Here is a 20,151-nt window from a genome sequence, read left to right as displayed (position 1 = left end):
CTTTTGCTTTTTATGACAATACTCCTCTGTATGCAACTCCGAAATAATGAACTATCCAGGAATCATGAGATAGTTGAAGAAAGACTACATTTTAACAGGCAAAGAATAAAATAAACAAAAAAAATCTGCCCTGGAGGCAACTGGAATAACTTATGGCAAAGAAAACAACAAAAACCAAAACCAGCTGAAATATATTTAAAAAGATTTGAGACAACATTATATCAGGATGTATGGCAAAATATTTTCACAGAAGAGTAAAAAAGGAATTGCTGATACAGATGAACAACCTCATTAATATCCACGAAGCTGTTCATTAAAACCACATGAGAACTTATACCTGCCAGATAGTAAAAATTAAATTTGATAATATATAATGTTAGGAGGATAGAAGAAGTAGCATGTAAACTAATATAATCATCTGGAAAACAGTTTGACACTATTTTGCTATTCCATTCCTGCAGAAACTCCGTCACACATTCAGAAAGGGATACATATGAGAAAGATCAGCATGATATCGCTCCTATTATTCCCAAACTAGAAACTTAAATGTCCAAAGACAGGTGAATGGTTAAGTAAATTGCAGCACATTCATCTGATAGAAGAGTATACATTAAAGAAAATAAACAAATTGTAGAAACATTTAATAGCATAGACGAATCTAGAAATATAACCTCAAGCAGGAAAAAGACAGCACATAAAATGTATGTCAATATTCATAATATTCAACAAGAAAAGCTAAATAATAATTAAGGCATATGTTCATATGAGATAATATTATATTTAAAAAGTGAAGGAATAATAATAATAATAATAATAGTAAAACCTGAGGATAGGGTTACACCTGTATGAAAAGCAGGAGTGAGATTAGGGAAGAACCCATAACAAGCTTTAAAAATCTTGAGTAATACATTAGTTTTTAATAGGCGGGTTAATGGGTGTTCATATTATTATGCTCCATAATTTATATATTATATATTTATATACATTTATATATTTATATATTATATATAAATAAATATATATTATTTATATACATTTATATATTTATATATTATATATAAATAAATATATATTTATTTATATATTCTGTATCTATATATGTGTGTGCTATAAACCACATATTTCATATTTTTAAAAAATTTTAAAATAAAAAATTTAAAAATACATGAATCGATTTTCAAGACCAAGAAAATCAATAGGGAAAGGACAGTCTTTAGCAAATGGTACTGGAACAACAAGATATACCTACGGGAAAAAAAAAAAAGTAAACTCAATTCCTACTATTACATCCATGAAAATCTGAGTTGGTTTATAGACCTAAATGTAACATAAAAGAATATCTTTGCAACCTTCGGGTTGCTAGGCAGGATTAACAACAACAACAAAAAAGCACTAACCATAAAAGACAAACTGGATAAAGTGAACCTCACTGACATTAAAAAAATATGCACATCAAAAGGCACCCTTGAGAAAATGAAAATCCAAACTGAAGATAAGGAAAATGTTATTTTACTTATAAATATATGTATATATATCACATTATATTTATTTATGACATTTTTACCAAATACATATATGTGTGTATATATATATATATATATATATATATGTGTATGATAGCAGACTTATATCCAGAATATATATACAATGCCTACAACTCAATAATAAAAAGAAAACAAGTCAATACAGAAATAGGCAAAAGTCTTAAACATATATTTTCACAAAAGAGAACATACAAATAGACAATAAGCATATGAAAAAGTTCTCAATCATTAATCATCAGGGGAATACAAAATTAAAACCACAAAAACATGCAATTTCACATCTACCAAAATGGCTAAAATCAGAATGACTGGAAATACCAAGTGTTGAGGAAAATGTGAAAACTGGAGGTGATATACTGCTGCTGGTGGGAGTGTAAGAATGACACAAGAACTTTGGAAAACTTTCTGGAAAGCGTTCTAAAGTTGAAAACACCCTAAGCTTACGACTCAGAAATCCCACTCCTACTAGATATTTACTCAAGAAAAATGAAAATATTTGTCTATAAAACTTCTCATATGAGAATGTTCATAGTAGTTCTATTTACAACAATCCTGGATTGGAAGCAATGCAAACGTCACACAAGTAAATGGATAAATAAGTTGTGGCTTATTCATCCAATAGAATTCTACTCAGCAACAACAGAAAAGGAACAAACATGCCAAAATATACGTATCTCAAATACATTGTGTTGCTGAAAGTAACCCTGGATGAGTTCATATTGTATGACTACGTTTAAATGTAGTTTCAGAACTATACTTCTAAACTAGAATGATAAAAATGAGTACATAGTGTGTTGGGCAGGGAGGATGAGATCAGACAGTGAAACATAGTAAATTTTTGGGAATAATGAAAATGATCTACCTCTGCCACATGGGTGTTTACTTGCATCAAAACTCATCAAACTACTCACTTAAAATCAATGCATTTTAACATATGTACATTTTATCTAATAAAAAATAAAAAATGAAATAAAATTAAGATATGAGAAAGGAAAAATTAAAAATGAGTGGGAATTAAATGATTACCAAGTTATATAGAAGTGTTGGAAAATAAAGCTGAGACAACTGCTCAGAATATGGAACAAAAAGCAAATAGATAAAAACATAAGAGGAAAGAAAATAGACATAGTGAATCAAACCAAAAATCCAAAAATCACCTTATAAGAGTTTCAAAAAGAGAACAGAGGAAAAAAGGGAGAATAAATATGAAAGAATAGGCAAAAATTCCCCACAGTTGAAGGGAAATATGTACTTAAAATTAAAAAGGCTTATAATATTAACAAGGATAAATGAAAATACCCACACCGATACATTTATCCTAGCTCCTTTCAATGAGTTCATTGCAAGAAGAATAAACTCACAAGGCATATCATCATAAATTTTCAAAGCATCATGCAAAACTAAAATTCTTTAATCACTCCAGAGAGAAAACAAATAGTTCAGACAGCAACAAATTAAGATAAGACTGTCATTCTCATCATTTCATGAGCAATAGTGGAAGTCAGAAGACAACAAAACCCTGTGAGGCCTAAAGAGACATAATTCTGTTTCTATACCGTGCCAAACTATCAACCTTAATAATTGCAAAAAATAATTTACAGCCATATGAACATTAAAAAATAAAATTATTATCCACAGACCTTTTATGAATAAGTATCTTAGGATATATTCTACCAAGAGAGGAGAAATACAAATAACAGAACATGTGTGGTTAAGAAGCAATGTAACTTACCAGAATGTAATCTGTTCAAATTAAACAGAAAGTGATTGAGCTTCAAGGGGAACATCTTCAAGCACAGAAATGGAATGGAAGCTTCTCAAACAAAGAATGAGAGGACATGGTGAAGAAAGCATGTAATGGGAGGACTTGGTGAAAAAAGCACATGTACCTTTCTCCCAAAAGAAAACAGAAAGTCCTTTGTAAAAGTGAGGAAGGTTAAAACTAAACAGGAAGTATACTATCCCAAAAAATAAATCACACTTAGCTACAGCGTAACTTTTTGTCATCATAGACCAAGAAAGAAGAAATCAATTTGATGTTAATATCACAAGTCTTCTCCTTAGTGTGGCATAGGGTCATGAAATTAAAACATTGGGAAGGAAATGTATCATGGCATAGTTTTTGGCCCTTGATTTAGGAATATTTACAAAGTCATAATACTGTAACATTTTATTGTTTTTTAGCACATAAAAAAGTAATAAAAATTGTAGTTAAGAAATATAATGTAAATATTATTAACATTGACAACGTATAAGTAAAGGTCTAGATAAGGGAGGGTGGGAGTGGTGGATGTAGTTTCTGCAGTGATAAAGGTGGTAGAGTCATTACTTTCCTCATTTTACCAAATAAGGAGCCCAAATATATTTTTGAAAATTGACATGAAAAAATAATTTATATATACTATTTAAAATTATAACATTAACCAATGTGAAAACTAAAAATTGTAATAACTATTCAAAACTTTGGAGGAGAGAGGTTGGGGATAGTGTGAGTTACCTTAAGAAGTCAATTAAAAAAAAAAAAGAATGAGCATTTTAACTTAACCTTAAGTTAGGAAAGGTTAAAAGTGGTCATTTCTGACAAAGAGGACTAAGGGTAGAGAGGGAGACATTATTATCATTTTATTATGCAATCCTTCTATACTATTTGACTTTCAATTAGATGGCCTCTATCAGACAACTGAAAATCAAATAACCAAATAAAGAAAATGCAAATTCTTCAAAAAGATACTGGTTAGCATAAAACATTTCATCAATGTTCCACTTCAACTACCGCCTAGATGGGTGCACATCAAAAGGTTCATACATACAAAATACACACATAGATTTGCTCACATTTGGTGAGTGGAAGAAAGCTAATAAAAAAAAAAAAGACATCTGAGGCGAGAGATTAGTTGAGTAAAAACAATGTAAGCAGAGGGCTTTGAAAATTCATTCATTCAACAAGTATCTTGAACGTATTTTAAGTCAGGTGTTTTTCCAGGACAGTGAATAAGATGCAATCCCTGCCCTCAAAGAACTTGGAGTCAAAAGGGCTTGGGACAGGGGATGCCGATTTCATCATGATTAGTTCACACATTTCTTCAACGGGGGAATAATACTAGTTCACTTATTTTATATACATTCCCTCAAAAAGTTGTCTTTCCGTCCCAAATAAAACCAGGAATCAAGAGGCCTTGGAAAGCAACCACTGACAAGTCCTATTGTTCACATTCTCCCACTCCACAGGGAATGTTACTTCTCGACAATTGCCTAAACCTTTGAAACCAGAAACAAAATCAAGACTTTGTATCTATGTTGAGTAATGGAGAGCTGATTCCACATTCTCTAGCCTCCTCTTTAAAGTGATACAGTGGTCACTCTCAAGTAGGACTCAGGTCAACGTGCGGACGGGGGAAAGGCGAACATTAGCTAGGGTTGGGCACAGTTTTCAGCAGCAAGCAGCTCCACAGGTTGGCTCCCCTTACTGTGGGATAAGCCGGGCCACTCGCTGCACCTGACTTACCTCTACTCCCACCAGCCCCACCCACTACGACACACAAAACTGACAAACCCAAATACCTGCCTCTGAGTCTGGGGACGCAGGCGGACACAAACACAAGGGCCCCAGCCTGTCGCAGTGGCTGCTGCTGCTGTCGCTACTGCTTAGTGTTCCAGACCCTGCATTTCAGGTGCTTCTACAAAAGAAGCCGCTCCTGGAGCGCTAGGATTGCCCTTTGCCTAATAGCTAGATCCGCCGAAATTTCCAGCTCGGAATCTAGCCAGGAGCGTGAGCCTGACTCTCTCCGCTGACAGCTTCCAGCTTTCCCCGCCCCCACCTTCAATTCAGTCGGCGGTTTCTTCTGACCTCACAACTTCCACGACACAAGGTCGAGGAAAGACCCAGACGCCCAGCGTTTTGCCCCCTGCCCAAGCTGATGACAAAATGTAGCCACCAAGGAAGAAAGGGGGGGGGATTGCATTATTGGCTAAGGAAACAAAAGACGGAGAGCGTGGTGTGGCTGCGCACAGGAAGGGGGAGACAGAATTTAGAGTTAAATCGGTGGTACGCTCAGGCGTTTGGTGGGGACACCTCGTTGGGTCCTTTCTCAGTGCTGTCGTGTGCGGGAGGCTGTTCCTTACGGCTCCATGCTGAGGCTGCCCTGGTGAGGGTCGTCAGGTTGCTCTGTATGCCGATTCATGTGAGTGACGCCCGCGGAGGGTCCCGGGTAGGCGAGTTGAGATCGAAGGAGTTCCCCTTCCCTTACTCGACGTGGCGAGATAGGACCTGGCATTCCGATACTAGTGGGAGATACGCTCATTCCCTCACCGATCTTGGCATGTTGAAGTAGAGAACAGCTCGGGACCTTTTGAAGGAACCATGTTTGAGAAATGGGATGCAGGGCTGAGGGAAAGGATGCTACTGGAAAAGATATATTCACAAACGCGTCTACTGTTGCGTTTGCGCGCGCGCCGGTGCTGTGAAAGGACTGGGGTGGGAGTGGGGCAGGAATTAATCCCTCGAGTAGGTAAGCCGCCACTATGTTTCCGGCACTGTTTCAGGCATTGGGTGAAGAGCAATGAACAAAACAGAAACTACTGTCTTCCCGTAGTCACATTTTATTGGTAAAGGCACATACTAAACACAATTAAGAAAAACATGACATATTGTGGGTTGTAATGGGCGTTGAGGAGAAAAATAATACCACAGAAGAGGGGATAGTTTGAAACTTTTGTGTGGTCAGGGAAACTCTTGCTGAAAAGACGACTTTCAAGCAAGAGCTGACATCCTTGAGAGAATTAACCATACATATGTCTTGGGGGAAGTGTAGTCAGCTAGAGAGACCTGCCATTGCAAAGGCCATGAAGCAGAAACTCGCCTGAAGAGCAAGGAAGCTTGTGGGTTAGAGTTGGGCGAAAGGGTTAAAGCTGGGGACAAAATCACAGAAGGAACAAGTCATGAAGGATATTGAGGGCATCTAAGTTATTGGAGAGTTTTGAGCAGTGGACGGACATAAGCTGGCTTCCTTTTAAAAAGGGTCTTACTGGGGGACGCCTGGGTGGCTCAGTTGGTTGGACGACTGCCTTCGGCTGGGGTCATGATCCCGGAGTCCTGGGATCGAGTCCCGCATCGGGCTCCCGGCTCCATGGGGAGTCCGCTTCTCCCTCTGACCTTCTCCTCGCTCATGCTCTCTCTCACTGTCTCTCTCTCAAATAAATAAATAAAATCTTTAAAAAAAAAAAAAAGGGTCTTACTGGGTGCCATGGTGAATGGATTGGAAGGGGTGGGGTGGAAGAAAGACCAGTTTGGAGGCTTTTGTAGTAATCTAGAGGAGACACGATGGTGGCTTGAGGAGGCATGGTAAGAAATGGCTGGCCAGGTTCTAAGTGCTGTTAGTTTAGATGTGCATGGATATTGGTGGATGATGAGTTAATTTAATTAGGATTGGGAAACACTTTAAAAATGAAGTGTAGTGTGAGTTTTGGAGTAACACGTTAAAATCACAGCTTTGCCATTTAATATTCAAATTTGTAGTATTTGTATTATAATATTTGGATTTAGACCAGTTATGTAATTAATCTGAATTTTTCTATAAAATGGAATTGTTATTCCACAAGGTTATAAAGCTTAAATGACCCTGTATGTAATGTGCCTGGCCCATTAAAGTAGTGGCTGTTGTTACTAGCTGTGTTCTTGGATAAGAAATGGGAAAAAGTACTGAGTGCTTCTGTGGATGGAAAGGGATGGTTAAACCCTATTGAAGAAAATCTGAGAGACCTAGACATAACCTTTTTAAAAATTTTATGCATATTTCACTGGACAGAAAGATTTTGTATGTTAATAGTCATAGTACCTGAAATAACATGGACTGTCTTCTCATAGCCATCCACTCTATAGCAATCCTCTCTTAGCCATCCCTAAAGCCCTCCAGGACTCCCTGTGCATTTATGAGTAAAGGGGAAGAACACATTCTGTGGAGTACAGAAAAACAAGAATAAAAACAAATTTCCAGTTGTAAAATGAGTAAGAGATATAATGTACAGCATTGTGACTGTAGTTAAAAAATACTGTATTTGAGTATTTGGAAATAGGTGGGAGAGTGGATCTTGAAGTTTGTCCTCACAAGAAAAAAAATCTTTGTAACTATGTATGATGAAGGTTATTAAATGGGCTAATGTGATCATTTTGCAGTTTATATAAATATGGAGTCTTGTGCATCTGCAACTAATCTGATAATCTGTCAGTTATACATCAAAAATTTTTAAAGAGAAAAAATGACACAAGTAATAATTGGCAGAGGTAGAATTTGAATTAATTCCCTGAATACATGCCAAGTAAATAAATAAACAAAAAAGAAGTATTCACAAAAAGAATATTTTAGGTCTGTCTTCTATACTTTGGGCAAAGGTTGCAAAAACACCCCTGGAGGTATTGACAGTTACCACTGCTATAGAATTTGAGTATCTCTGGGATGCATTATTCTCAGAATATTTGATCTTATTGTTTACCTTTTTAAAAATTCTGTCAGATGTTTTAAATCCTAGTAGGAGTTTTAAGCTAGTTTTAAAAAAGTATCACATTATGTAGCATGGTAATAAAGATGTTCCCCATATGGGTGATTTGGCAGTTAGATTATGAAGCAAATGGAGGAGCGAAGATTGGAAGGTTAGATTAGGAATTGATGGTGGTGGGGAGAGAAGAAAGTGATTAATTACTATAGTTGATTAATCTGGATATATATGTTTTTCTAATATTTACATTTCTAAAATAGTCATGCATTTTGTAATTGTTGTCTTAAAATCACTGAACTAAGTGGCGCTTGTGAGATGGTTGTCAGTGCCCCTGCGTATGCATACTTGGTCATAACTCTCAATATTGTCATCAGTTCAGTTATGTGTAGTGTTAGTGTAGTAGTTGACTTAAGCTCCATTTTAAGTATCCTTTATATGATTTACCATTAAAATGAAAAAATGTGTATGCAGAAATACAGGGAAACAAAAGAGTTATATAAGATAAAAAATAGGGTTAAATTTAAAAGAGAATTTTCAAACAATACAGGATGTGTGCTTTTTTTCTTAATCGTACATAAAATGACAGAGCATCTTGTGATTGGAGCCATTTTACAATTGGTGGCATCTTAGGTTTGATGAAATACAATACTTAAGGCATCTAAGAAGAATATAAACATTTACCTAATTGAAGTCCTGAGACAGTGAAATCAGGTGTTTTGGAAAGTGGAAAGACACTTCCCAATTTTTGTAGAATTCCTCTATTATAAAGGAAGATTGAAAACCTGCACTTAAAACTTCCATTTCAAAGTGATAGCTTATTTGTTTATATTTGGTTCCTAACATTGAAAGCCTGGGGCAGGGAATTTGTTATTTAAAAGGAATTACTGGATATAAGACTAATGAATCACTGAACTAGATCTACCTCTGAAACTGATAATACACTCTGTTAATTAATTGAATTAAAATTTAAAAACAAAAGGTATTACTGGCAATTTAGAATCAGAGTGGGGAAAGACTACTGGGGAAATTGCTGAGGTAAAGGGAAGCCATTTGGAAATGACAAAAATCTCAGGAATAGCCTTTTGTATATTTTAATGATTAAGATTTCCAAATTCATTTTTAATAAATTTAATAGAATCAGCCTCAGTTTTTATTAGTGGCATCTTACGATGACTTTTTAGGCCTAATGAAATATAATGAATATTGTGAACAAAATTAATATTACGAGGCAGAAAAGTTCAGATAATACTTTTCAAATGCTTTTTGTTGTAAAAATAAGGTCATTATTTTTCAATTTAGTAAAGGAGAAAGAAGTATAAACTATCCAGCAATTCCTACTATCCAAACACAATTAACATACTTATGTACTGTTTTTTCTTTTTTTCTCTATGTGTTTTACATTTGTAATTACTGTGCATGCAGTTAAGTATTATTTTGCTGTGTAATTTTTTTCTTCTATGTAAGTGTTTTACATTTATGATTACTGTGCATGCAGCTAAGTATTATGACTATTTTATCTCCTAATCATTAAATAAGATTTAATACAGATTAAGCCAGTATTCCCAAACTGTTTTAGAGGGTATTAGTTCTAGTAAATGTTAATAGGTGTTCCTGGTTAGGATTCTGTGGTTAAATACATTTTGAAATTCTACATGATTATGTCTTCTACAGAAATTATAACTTTGACATTAAAAGAGCTAACTCCAGAATAAGACAGACAGAAAGTTTTAATCCTATTATTTACTAATTAGTCACATGACCTAAGGCAAATTAATATTAATTCAAGCTTTTTTCTCTGTATAATGGAAGTAATTATAGTATCCATAGGTAATCTGTGTAATGCATTTAGCCAGCCCATAATAAATACTCTGCAAATTTTATTTGTTACTGTTGTTATTAACATTGTCATCTCTGAGAAACCCTAAGTCTATTAACACATTGAAAGCTCTGAGGAGACTAGGGGAACTTAAAAGTTATGAAATTCAATAGATAGTCAATATAAAATAGAAAATCACTATGGAGCAATTGGCACACAATCATGAAATGAGCACTAGGTTGAATGGTTTAAGATTTGTCTGAACTTAAAGCTTTAAATTGTTACTACACTAGCACTGTTGCCCTAAACATAACCTCATTTAAATTTTTTTCCCCAATTTACTGTGTTTCCCTCATTTATCTGAAAGCTTAGTGAGTACAAAGAACATGTTAAAGTTTGCTCTTTCCTATAACCCCAGTGCATGGCTCAGAATCAGGAAATATAAGTAAAATTGGGGTCATGCACTTAAGTTTTTTTATAGGGGCCTGGCAGGTAGCATAAATGCAGACAACAGGGAGTTGTGCAGTCTTGCTTAAAGCATTCACCTTCAACTGTTTCAAATATTGGTAACCCTGGAACACAAAGGCATCCCTGATCTCTGTGGTGATAGTTTGTAATCCCTAGAAAAGACTAGAGATCTGGACCAAACCCTGAAAAATATAAGCATTAAAGGGACAAGTAAGAAAAAAGCCCTAAAAGGAAGTGCCGAAAAAGTAGGAAGTGAAACTATCCTCATTTTATAATTAAGAAAATAAAGCACAGAGAAGTAACTTTACCAAAGTCATACAGCCTATTAAGTATGTGATTCAACCAAGATTCGTTGGCTGTAAATACTTTAAGAAAGAAAAAAAAAATGCTCTTCTGCTGGTGCTAGTGATCAATATCTGCATATTGCTAGAAAATATGCACGTAAACTTATGCATACTACTTATATTTTTGAAAGCTTAAAGACAGTTAACAAGCACTAGAAAACCTATTTCCAGAGCTTCTAATTCCAAAAACAATAAATAGCTCTTGACATTTGAGAAAAGTTGTGTCAACATAAAGACCTGACTAGAAGCCAATCCTGAATATCCCAAAAGGCATGTTAATTTTGACATCATGAATAATATTGCCAAGATAACCAGTTATCTAGGAGTAGAGAAAAAGTAGATGCTGGTTAACAGCTAGTGTGTTTTATAATTGTACTAAGTTTTATTTTGTCAAGAAAACTTGATTGTTATCACAAAAATGACTGTGCTATCAAAAGATAGTTCCTCTCTTCTTTTATTGAGGCTTCCTTTATCATGGTATTACTGATATTGTGGCAGTTAAGGTAGTTACAAGTAACTTATCACTACATTACATATCTTACAAATGTTGGAAAATTGTTATTTATTGCATAACCAAATAAGGACTTTGTTATAAGTGATTGGGATGTAGAGCATTTTCAGGTTTTTAATTTCATATACTCTTTAGTTTGTGTTTGACTGATTTTTTCTTAAGACTTTATTTTTTAGAGCAGGTTTAGATTTGCAGCAAAATTGAGTTGAGAGTATTTAGTGAATTTTTATTCTTTTTTTTCTTTTCCTTAAACCAGAATAATTTACATCATTTTCATAAAACGGTTTTTCTCTTGGTATTCTTGTTTGCCTTTGGCGAAATGGTATGTATGGCTCATGCTGGATTGCTTTGCCTTCTGAGCTAGAGCTGGGAACTGTTAATATTGGTCCTTGGAAGACTTTCACAAGGCGTTGAGAGGGAAATCTGCTGTATGCTGTGGAGTGTTCCTTCTTTGTATGCCAGTTGTTTAAATAATCTTAAGTCTGTTACCTTTAGAGTTTCTGTAAATATGATGACAGTATCAGTTCATAGGGAAAAGTGCAGAGTTTCAGTTAGTTGGCTGTTGTCTTATTGTATTCCCTTGGACAGGAGTCCTTCGATATATTTTATACACTATTATAAACACAAAATTTAGAATTAATATAAATATATTAATATTTATCACCCCTATAGACTGTATACCATTCAGAAAGAAATTAAGGGGGGCGCCTGGGTGGCTCAGAGGGTTAAAGCCTCTGCCTTCAGCTCAGGTCGTGATCCCCGGGTCCTGGGATCGAGCCCCGCGTCGGGCTCTCTGCTTGGCGGGGAGCCTGCTTCCTCCTCTCTCTCTGCCTGCCTCTCTGCCTACTTGTGATCTCTCTCTGTCGAATAAATAAATAAAAAAATAAAAAAAAAAAAAAAAGAAAGAAATTAAGGTGTGGCTTAGCCAAATTATCTAAGTATATTTTAATATCAGTCTCTATAATTTGTATTTTTATTATTTGTTTTGTTCTTAACCTTTAAGAAAATATAAAAGTCATACCTAAGGATCTACAAAATATTGTGCCCATAGATAACCTACACTGCTGTGAGCTTTTTGAAGGTGGGGATTGTACATATATCCTTTGTTGTGTTCCCAAAATTGTGCTCAGTGCCCAACATTTTTAGCTATGTGCCAGATATTTTGAGTATTATTTATGGTGTCTCATTTTGCAATATATCAATGCTATGAAATATATAAAATTATCTCCGTTTTACAAATGAGGAACTGAGGCTCAGAGAGGTTAGGTAAGTTGTTAAGGGGCAAAGGTAGGATTTGATTAAAGGTATTGTGATTTCCAAGTCCACGTTCTTTTTATTAAATTACTTTTATCTCATTACTCTTGTAATACATTCTTAATGTTCTAAATAAGGAGGAGTAATAATAATATGTACCTCATGGTGTTGTGATAATTAAATAAGTTAATATTGTGAAGTGCTTAGAAAAGGACCTGGGAGATACTAAAGACAAAGTAAACACTAGATATTACTATTACCCGGTAATACCTATCAGAAAATTTGAGATGACTTCTGTCATCCATAATTACTTTGTGTATCAGTGGTTTGTTAGGATCACTGTCCTCTCTCCCTGTTCTCAACAACTTAAGACTTCATGGCCTATGAGGTGCCTGGATGTCTCAGTTACACATTGGACTCTTTATTTAGTTTCTGGTTATGATCTAAGGGTTGTGACATTAAGCCACATGTCCAGCTCTGCACTTAGCACAGAGTCTGTCTTTCTCCCTCTGCTCCTCCGCCCCAGTTTGTGTACTTTCTATCTCTAAAATAAGTAAATAACATCTTAAAAAAAAAAGACTTCATGGCCTAAATTTGTTTTTCAGTAACATTTTCCTTTGTTACTGACATGTTTCCACTTTATTTTTCATGTTTTATTTTATACAGTTATTTGGTTAAAAATGAATCCATTTTTACTGAACATTTCAAGTGATACACAATTCTCAGTCCTAGTTTTATTTTACAATTTAAAACTAGACCTTAATCTTGGCAAGTATTTATAGAGTTATAAGCAAGTATATAAAATATAGAGGTATGTATTTTTTTATCAGTATCATTCAAAGTATCATTTCCTTTTATTCTTTTGTTTCCTCTTAGTGGCTCTATGTATGTGTTTGATGTATTCAGCTCATTTGTGTTTATGTTTTGAAACACTCTTACTAAACGTATGCCTGTGCTTCAGTATGTATTACAAAAGTCATATTTTATTTAACTCACTTTTGTAACTGTATTTTGCAAATAGTTAATAGATTTATCAGCTCAGTAAAAGTACATCTTTTTTCTCTAAAAGATTTTATGTATTTGACAGAGAGAGAAAGAGAGTGAGCAAGAGAGGGAACACAAGCAGGGGGAATGGGAGAGAGAGAAGCAGGCTTCCCACTGAGCAAGGAGCTGGATGCCTGGTTTGATCCCAGGACCCTGGGATCAAGACTGAGCCACCCAGGTGCCCCTCTTTTTTTTCTCTTCGCTCAGGAATTATGATCTCTGTTTTGCAGATTATTGTTAGACTTAGTTTTAAAACTGTTTTTGTGTGAGTCTGCTCACAAATTCCATGTTTTACTTATATTTGTGAGATAATTTTCATACCTGTTGGCAAATTCATGACAGCTATTTTACCCTTAAATCTACTTGTTTCTTATCAGTTATTAGTTGAATAGGGATTTTTCTAAAGTGTATTACTAAGGTCACATTTATTTTAGTATTAGCTCATCAAATTTTTCTTTGCTACAAAAGTAAAAGCTAACAAATTATGCTAAATCAAATACTCATTACTTTTCTTGGGATAGCTATTTTCATCTATTGAATATATTTGATTATGTTAGACTAAAATAGAAAGACATTAAACTGAAACAATGCTGTAAGGAGGAGGTTAAGAGTCCAGGAGAACATAGCTCTTTTTTTTTTTTAACTTTAGCTTTTTCATCTGTTCATTTGTACTTTTCTCTAAAATTCTAAAACATTTGAGGAACGGCAACAGATTATTTTGTGTTCATGTTGGCAAAAATTGGCTGAATTTGAGGTTAATATCTTTATTTTCAATTTTTGTACCTCTTTATTTTTTGCTCTTTATTTTTTTAACTGTTAAATAATAGTCTGTGTAGAAAATGAACAATTCCCTGTTACTTTTTCAGATTAACCTCATTTATATTTTCTTCACTTACTAGCAACTTTATTTTTATCAGGTTTTAATTTTTTTGGTTGTTCTATATTATAAATTGTCAACTTTAGCATAAAGTTTTTTGAAAATTGGTTCTCTTTTTATAAAAAAGTAAACATTTCAGAATGTTCTTTTTTTTTTTTTTAAGATTTTATTTATTTGTCAGAGAGAGAGAGAGAAAGAGCATGAGCAGGAGGAGGGGAAGAGGGACAACCAGACTCTCTGCTGAGTAGCAATCCAGATGTAGGACTCTATCCCAGGACTCTGGGATCATGACCTGAGCTGAAGGCAGATGCTTAACTCACTGAGCCACACAGGCATCCCCAGAATGTTCTTTATATAGGATGGATATTGTATAATATGAAATTTTCAAACACTCTTGTATTATTTGTTCATTTAGTTTTTTCCTTTATCAAAAAATTTCACCATTTTAATGTGTATCACTTGTTTAAAATCAGAATTGCTTCAGCAATGCTTATGTCATTGTTATTCTTTATATTATAAATTGAAATTAATCAGGTTAAAAAAATAGTTTGTCGTAGTATTAATAATTAATCTTGTCTTTTGTCAGTTTTGACTATTTGTCTTAATATTCAGCAGTTTAAACTTCAACATTATGAGTTAATCTCAGAATGTTGCTTATATGCATTTTTCTGCATACTGACAGGATGTTTTCTAATTTCTATGAATTATTATAAAACTAAAATTATAATAATTTTCTTTTTCAAGAATGACAGTATATATGTTGATGTTATTTCTGAGTAGGCATGTCATTAATATTTATATATTCCTAATTGTTAATCTTTTAATTTTGTCTTTCTTAATTCACGTGCTTCTTAAAATTTTACATAATTAAATAAACAGTAGAAATACCCAGTGTACAAAAAATAGCACTAAAAGAGGGAATTCAGCAATTCTTAACTTTGGAACACAGGGGTGGCACTCAGTTACAGCTTACTTAAGGTTATTGTTACTCTTTTCTCTTAGTATTCCTGCTTTGCGTCATAGTATTCTGCCATGTTTTAAAGCTTCTTTAAAACTTTAAAACCTAAAATGTGGTTAAATCGCATCTTTTTTGCATGTAGGGAAAAAAATTGATTGCCTCTTTCAAACATATTGAGGAATTAGTTGTTTAACCTTTCTGCCATTTGGTTTGTTGCTATAGATTGGGAAAACTGTTTTCTTGGTATATTGATCTCTTAGAGTAGAAGATGTTTTTCCTTTAAACTGCTTGCTCATAGTGTTGTGTACAATAAATTTATTCCTTCTGTGGTATAATTTACCATTTTTATTTTTTCACTCAGGATTTTCTGCTGTTTCTTGGCAAAAATGGCAACTAATGGTGCTGTTCTGAAGAGACTAGAACAGAAGGGTGCAGAAGCAGATCAAATTATTGAATATTTAAAGCAGCAAGTTGCTCTTCTTAAGGAGAAAGCAAGTAAGAGATTTTGCATTTTTGGAGGAGATACCTAAAGTGAATTCCTATTTGGACAAGAGCACAAAAACTGTTTACTCCATATATATATACTTCATCATCTTGATGATAACTTTTAAATTCCTTTAATATTTTAATTTTGAGTGAAATAATATTCTGGAATTGAGATAAATTAGAATTGGTATCTCATGAATGTAATATAGAGAAAACAATATTATTTTAAGAGTGTTAAAGGAAAATTAATATTTAAAATAAGTTCCTATAGAATTAAAGATTAAAATGAAGAAAATTGAGTAAAATCAAATATGAACTCAAATTTATGTCCTCTATAAGAATATATACTTATATTACCCTCTACTAAAGCATTTTCTGACATAATTTTTACATTTTTCCCAATATGTCTTTAAGTTTTACCTAGAAATTGCTATGATATATACAAAAATATCAAATCTGAATTTCTGCATTTAGGATTTAATTTTTATTTGTTTAAATATATATTTTTATTTCTCAATAACCAGTATTAATGGCATAATGAAAATTCCCAAGTCTTTTAGAATAACTAATAGAAATAAATGCTTTTCTTTGCTGCATAAGACTGAATGGTTACAGAATCATAGTTACTTTTCAAAATATTTTTTCTTCATTAATTCTTTTTTCTTAATTTTAAAATATTCTAATTATTTCTTTTTTATAATGTTTTATAAATATTTTTCTTGAAATTCTTAAAGGATTTCTTGTTATTTTTCTTAAAATTTTTTAATAGTTTTTTCCATTAGTAAGTTAAAGAAAGATTAGAGATGATCAGTGTTTCTGTGTGAATTTTTTCTCCTATGAGTGGCTATTAGCTTGACTAACATTTCAATTTTGCTAATCAAAAAAAAAAGGAACCCTTCTACACTTATTGCATATTTATTTTTCACCTTTATCATTATTTTTTGGTATCCTGTCATGGGTGGTTCTCAGTCCCATTGTTCCTACGTTACAATAAACATTTTGTAAAAATCTCTTAATACCCTGTAAAGAAAATATTTCTTAGGTACAATGACCTATCTATACACATAATATCAAAGCATATAATAACCTTATATGGAAGGGAGGAAAATTAAAAAGAATGTAATAATAAATTGTAGTAATAATAAAAATGTGTATTTTAGTGAATAAATACTTAGGACTGTCCTATCAGACATATGAGAGAGTCCTATGCTGTATGGTTCCCATTCATGGAATCACCAAGAATGCAATAGATACAATGCTAATTTGTATGTGTGTGTATTTAGTCTGCCTTTATGTAGGCAACTCTGATACCAGAAACAGCTTTCAGTTGTGCAGTTGTGTTTCTTATTTACTCAGAATGATGAATAATTCTTTAGGGAAAGCTGTGAACAAAACAAAGTGCAATCTCCTCTTGATTTATAAGATACTTGATTTATAGAAAATTCAGGGTATAATGAAAATGTTTAAGAATATTTTATGTTTATATATAAAAAATAGGGTTCAGGCTCAAATAATGAACAGGTTTTTCACTTAAACAAATATACAGTGGGTTACAGGAAAATTCTACAGAATGTGAGACAGCTCTTCATTTTATAGGTATATCTAACATGTTTTAGGACATCTGGCGTTCCTGACTCCTGCCCAGTAAATGCCCAGAATGACTCCTATTATTTTTGACAACCAAAAATACTCCCACAGATTTTAAAAATCCTACCTAGAGAGCAGTACCAACCCCACTGAGAGTCATTGCTTTTCTTTTGTTCTTTTGTATACCTTATTTCTCACCTTTAACACATGTATTATATCTTGAGGGGAATCTTTGAAGCTATTTCACTCATTGAATGTTTAGCTAGCTCAATGTTTGAGACATTAAGAGTAAAAGATTATTCAGGTACTTTTACAAGATAATGATTAAAAAGAAAGAAATGAGAATAGTTTTTTTTATGGTTGGCTATCATTAGATCTCCTGCTTTAAAAAAAATAATAATGTGTCTAATACTTGCCTCATTTTGATAGTTTATCTATTGTTGATACTTTGAGTCCAGTTCTTAAGTTGTGATTAGCATCTTTATGGGAGCTAGGAAATGATTCATAAACAAAACTTTTCTGTTCCATTATTATTTCACAGATTTCGTTGCTTTTTCTCTATTTTAATTATCATGTTATTCTAATAAATATTAAACCAATAATAAAGAAGTTGGCAAACATTTGTTATTGGTATTATCCTAGTTATGTTTATACTGCTGTGCTCTTAAATCAGGTAGTATTCATAAGAAGCCTTTTAGAAAACATGTCTATATCTTACCTGGATTTTCTTAATCCTAGTTTTGCAGGCAACTTTGAGAGAAGAGAAGAAACTTCGAGTTGAAAATGCTAAATTAAAGAAAGAAATTGAAGAATTGAAACAAGAGCTAATTCAGGCAGAAATTCAAAATGGAGGTACTTAAATGTAGAAATAAGTTGTTTTGATTTATAATAATTATTATATCATTAATTGTTAAATTAGGTATTATGCTTGATTTCTCATTTTATCTTCACAGTAGCCCTTCTCATGCAATCATTCCCCTTTACAGAAGAGAAAATGGAGACTTAAAAAAGGCAAATGATCTTTCTTGAGCTCATGCAGAATGTGTAGATCTGGGGTGCAAACACCTGTGCTTTTAGTGATGTTTAGCTTGTTTCCCTGTGTTTGTTGGCTATGTCTATGTCTTTGAAAAAATGTTCAGGTCCTGTGCCCAATTTCATAGGATGATGATGATGATGATGATGATGATGATTTTTGGTGTTGAATTTGTAAAAGTTCTGTATATATTTTGGATATTAAGCACTTAACAGATATATCATTTGGAAATACCTTCTCTCATTCAGTTGGTTGCCTTTTTATTTTGTCGATGGTTTCCTTTTGCTGTGCAAAAGCTTTTTATTCTGGTGTAGTCCTAGTAGTTTAGTTTTGTTTTTGTTTCCCTTGCCTCAGGAGATATACTTAGAAAAATGTTGCTGCAGCTGATGTCAAATTACTGCCTGTATTTTCTTCTGGGAATTTTATGATTTCAGGTCTCACATTTAGGCTTTTAATCCATTTTAAGTTTACTTTTATGTATTTTATAAGGAGATGGTCCAGTTTCATTCTTTTGCATGTAGCTGTCCACTTTTCCCAACACTATTTGTTGAAGACTGTCTTTTTTCTATTGTATATTCTTACCTTATCAGGGAAATCCTATTGTATGCCTGAAACTAATACAGCTATATGTTCACTATACTTGAATTAAAAAAAAAAAAAACTATGCTTTTTAATCTCTGTGCTACATACTTCAACTTGATCATCACTGTTCCCTATTAAATAGTTATTGAAAATAAACTGTAATAATATATAACTGACATTTATTACATTTTACTATATGCCAGGCACTGTGTGCCAAGTGCTTCACGTACATTATGTATTTTATCTTTAAAATTTTATGTGCACAAATGTCCTTGTTCTATACATGAGGAAATTGAAGCTTACAGATAAAAAGTAATTTGCCTGAAATAATATTTAAGTTAATCAACTCAGCAGGTAATTATCGTTTCAATTATTAATGTTGCAAATAAAATTTAAAATTTTATTGAATTATTTAAAGGTGGATAAATTTACATCATTTTAAAACAGTGGTAATAATAGCTCTATTACAATTTCAAAGTATCATACAGAAAGGCATTTGGTTGTATAATACAAAATCCTTCCTAGGTGAGTTAAGGAAGCCCAAGTATAGGAAAAGTCTCTCTTACTACTTTCTTTAGAATTATCCTGTCAGTGAGTAAATTATTTTGAATGCTATAGTAGGAGCTCTGCCCTTAGTGAGCTAAACATAAATAAGGAAAAATCAATATAATGTGTGCTTACAGTTGTCAACTGAAGAGAACTTTGCTTGTCAATGGAAAATCTGATCTTTTCCAAGGCAAGGAGATTTAGAATACAGGTACAGAATTAAATAAGCAGTTAAAATATTAACAATGTAAAACTGCTTTCCATTTTACCAGTTCTAAAAGATTGCCTTGGAACATTTTAAATTTTGATCTTATTAATGAAATGCTAAAGCAGTTCATACTTTGAATTAATGTATTGCATTCTGTCAAATGGTGAAACATTAAATAAGGATAGATAGAGTGTCATATTACTGAAAGAAGCAAGAGCCTCCAGAGAACTTAAAAATACCTCAGAAAAGTGGTCTGAATATTGGCCAGAATTTAAGCCACATCAGAATCCCTCATGATTATTTTTCCTTATTCGCTAGGCTATGAGAGTTTTTAACATTGCTGAAGGAATTTTCTCCCTTAAAAAGTTGTTTTTTGAAATAAAATTATGGACATATCTCTC

The 20,151-nt window shown here is 33.1% G+C and overlaps 2 protein-coding genes across 6 annotated transcripts in view; one reads left to right on the top strand and one right to left on the bottom strand.

Annotated features, from left to right (window-relative positions):
• Nucleotides 1-5,387, bottom strand: part of LOC111154891 (TBC1 domain containing kinase) — a 207,720-nt gene extending 202,333 nt beyond the window's left edge. For 3 of the 4 annotated variants that reach the window (XM_022514839.1, XM_022514856.1, XM_022514864.1), the window contains exon 1: nucleotides 5,110-5,239. The gene's annotated coding sequence lies outside the window, so the exon portion shown is untranslated. Of the gene's footprint in view, nucleotides 1-5,109 lie in introns of all 4 variants that reach the window. The other variant, XM_022514848.1, reaches the window with a different exon arrangement.
• A 270-nt stretch (nucleotides 5,388-5,657) lies between these two features.
• Nucleotides 5,658-20,151, top strand: part of LOC111157521 (aminoacyl tRNA synthetase complex interacting multifunctional protein 1) — a 100,009-nt gene continuing 85,515 nt past the window's right edge. The window contains exons 1-3 of one of the 2 annotated variants that reach the window (XM_022519003.1): nucleotides 5,658-5,725; nucleotides 15,670-15,803; nucleotides 18,120-18,233. In XM_022519003.1, the coding sequence (XP_022374711.1) occupies nucleotides 5,724-5,725; nucleotides 15,670-15,803; nucleotides 18,120-18,233 (250 nt within the window). In that variant the 5' untranslated portion in view covers nucleotides 5,658-5,723. The remainder of the gene's footprint in view (nucleotides 5,726-15,669; nucleotides 15,804-18,119; nucleotides 18,234-20,151) is intronic. The other variant, XM_022519011.1, reaches the window with a different exon arrangement.

The sequence above is a fragment of the Enhydra lutris genome, unplaced genomic scaffold, assembly GCF_002288905.1.
Source record: "Enhydra lutris kenyoni isolate GAN:26980312 unplaced genomic scaffold, ASM228890v2 scaffoldscaffold3, whole genome shotgun sequence".
In the NCBI taxonomy this organism is placed as follows: domain Eukaryota; kingdom Metazoa; phylum Chordata; class Mammalia; order Carnivora; family Mustelidae; genus Enhydra; species Enhydra lutris.
The sequence above is the reverse complement of the archived record's forward strand: the minus strand, read 5'-3'. Positions and strand labels throughout refer to the sequence as shown.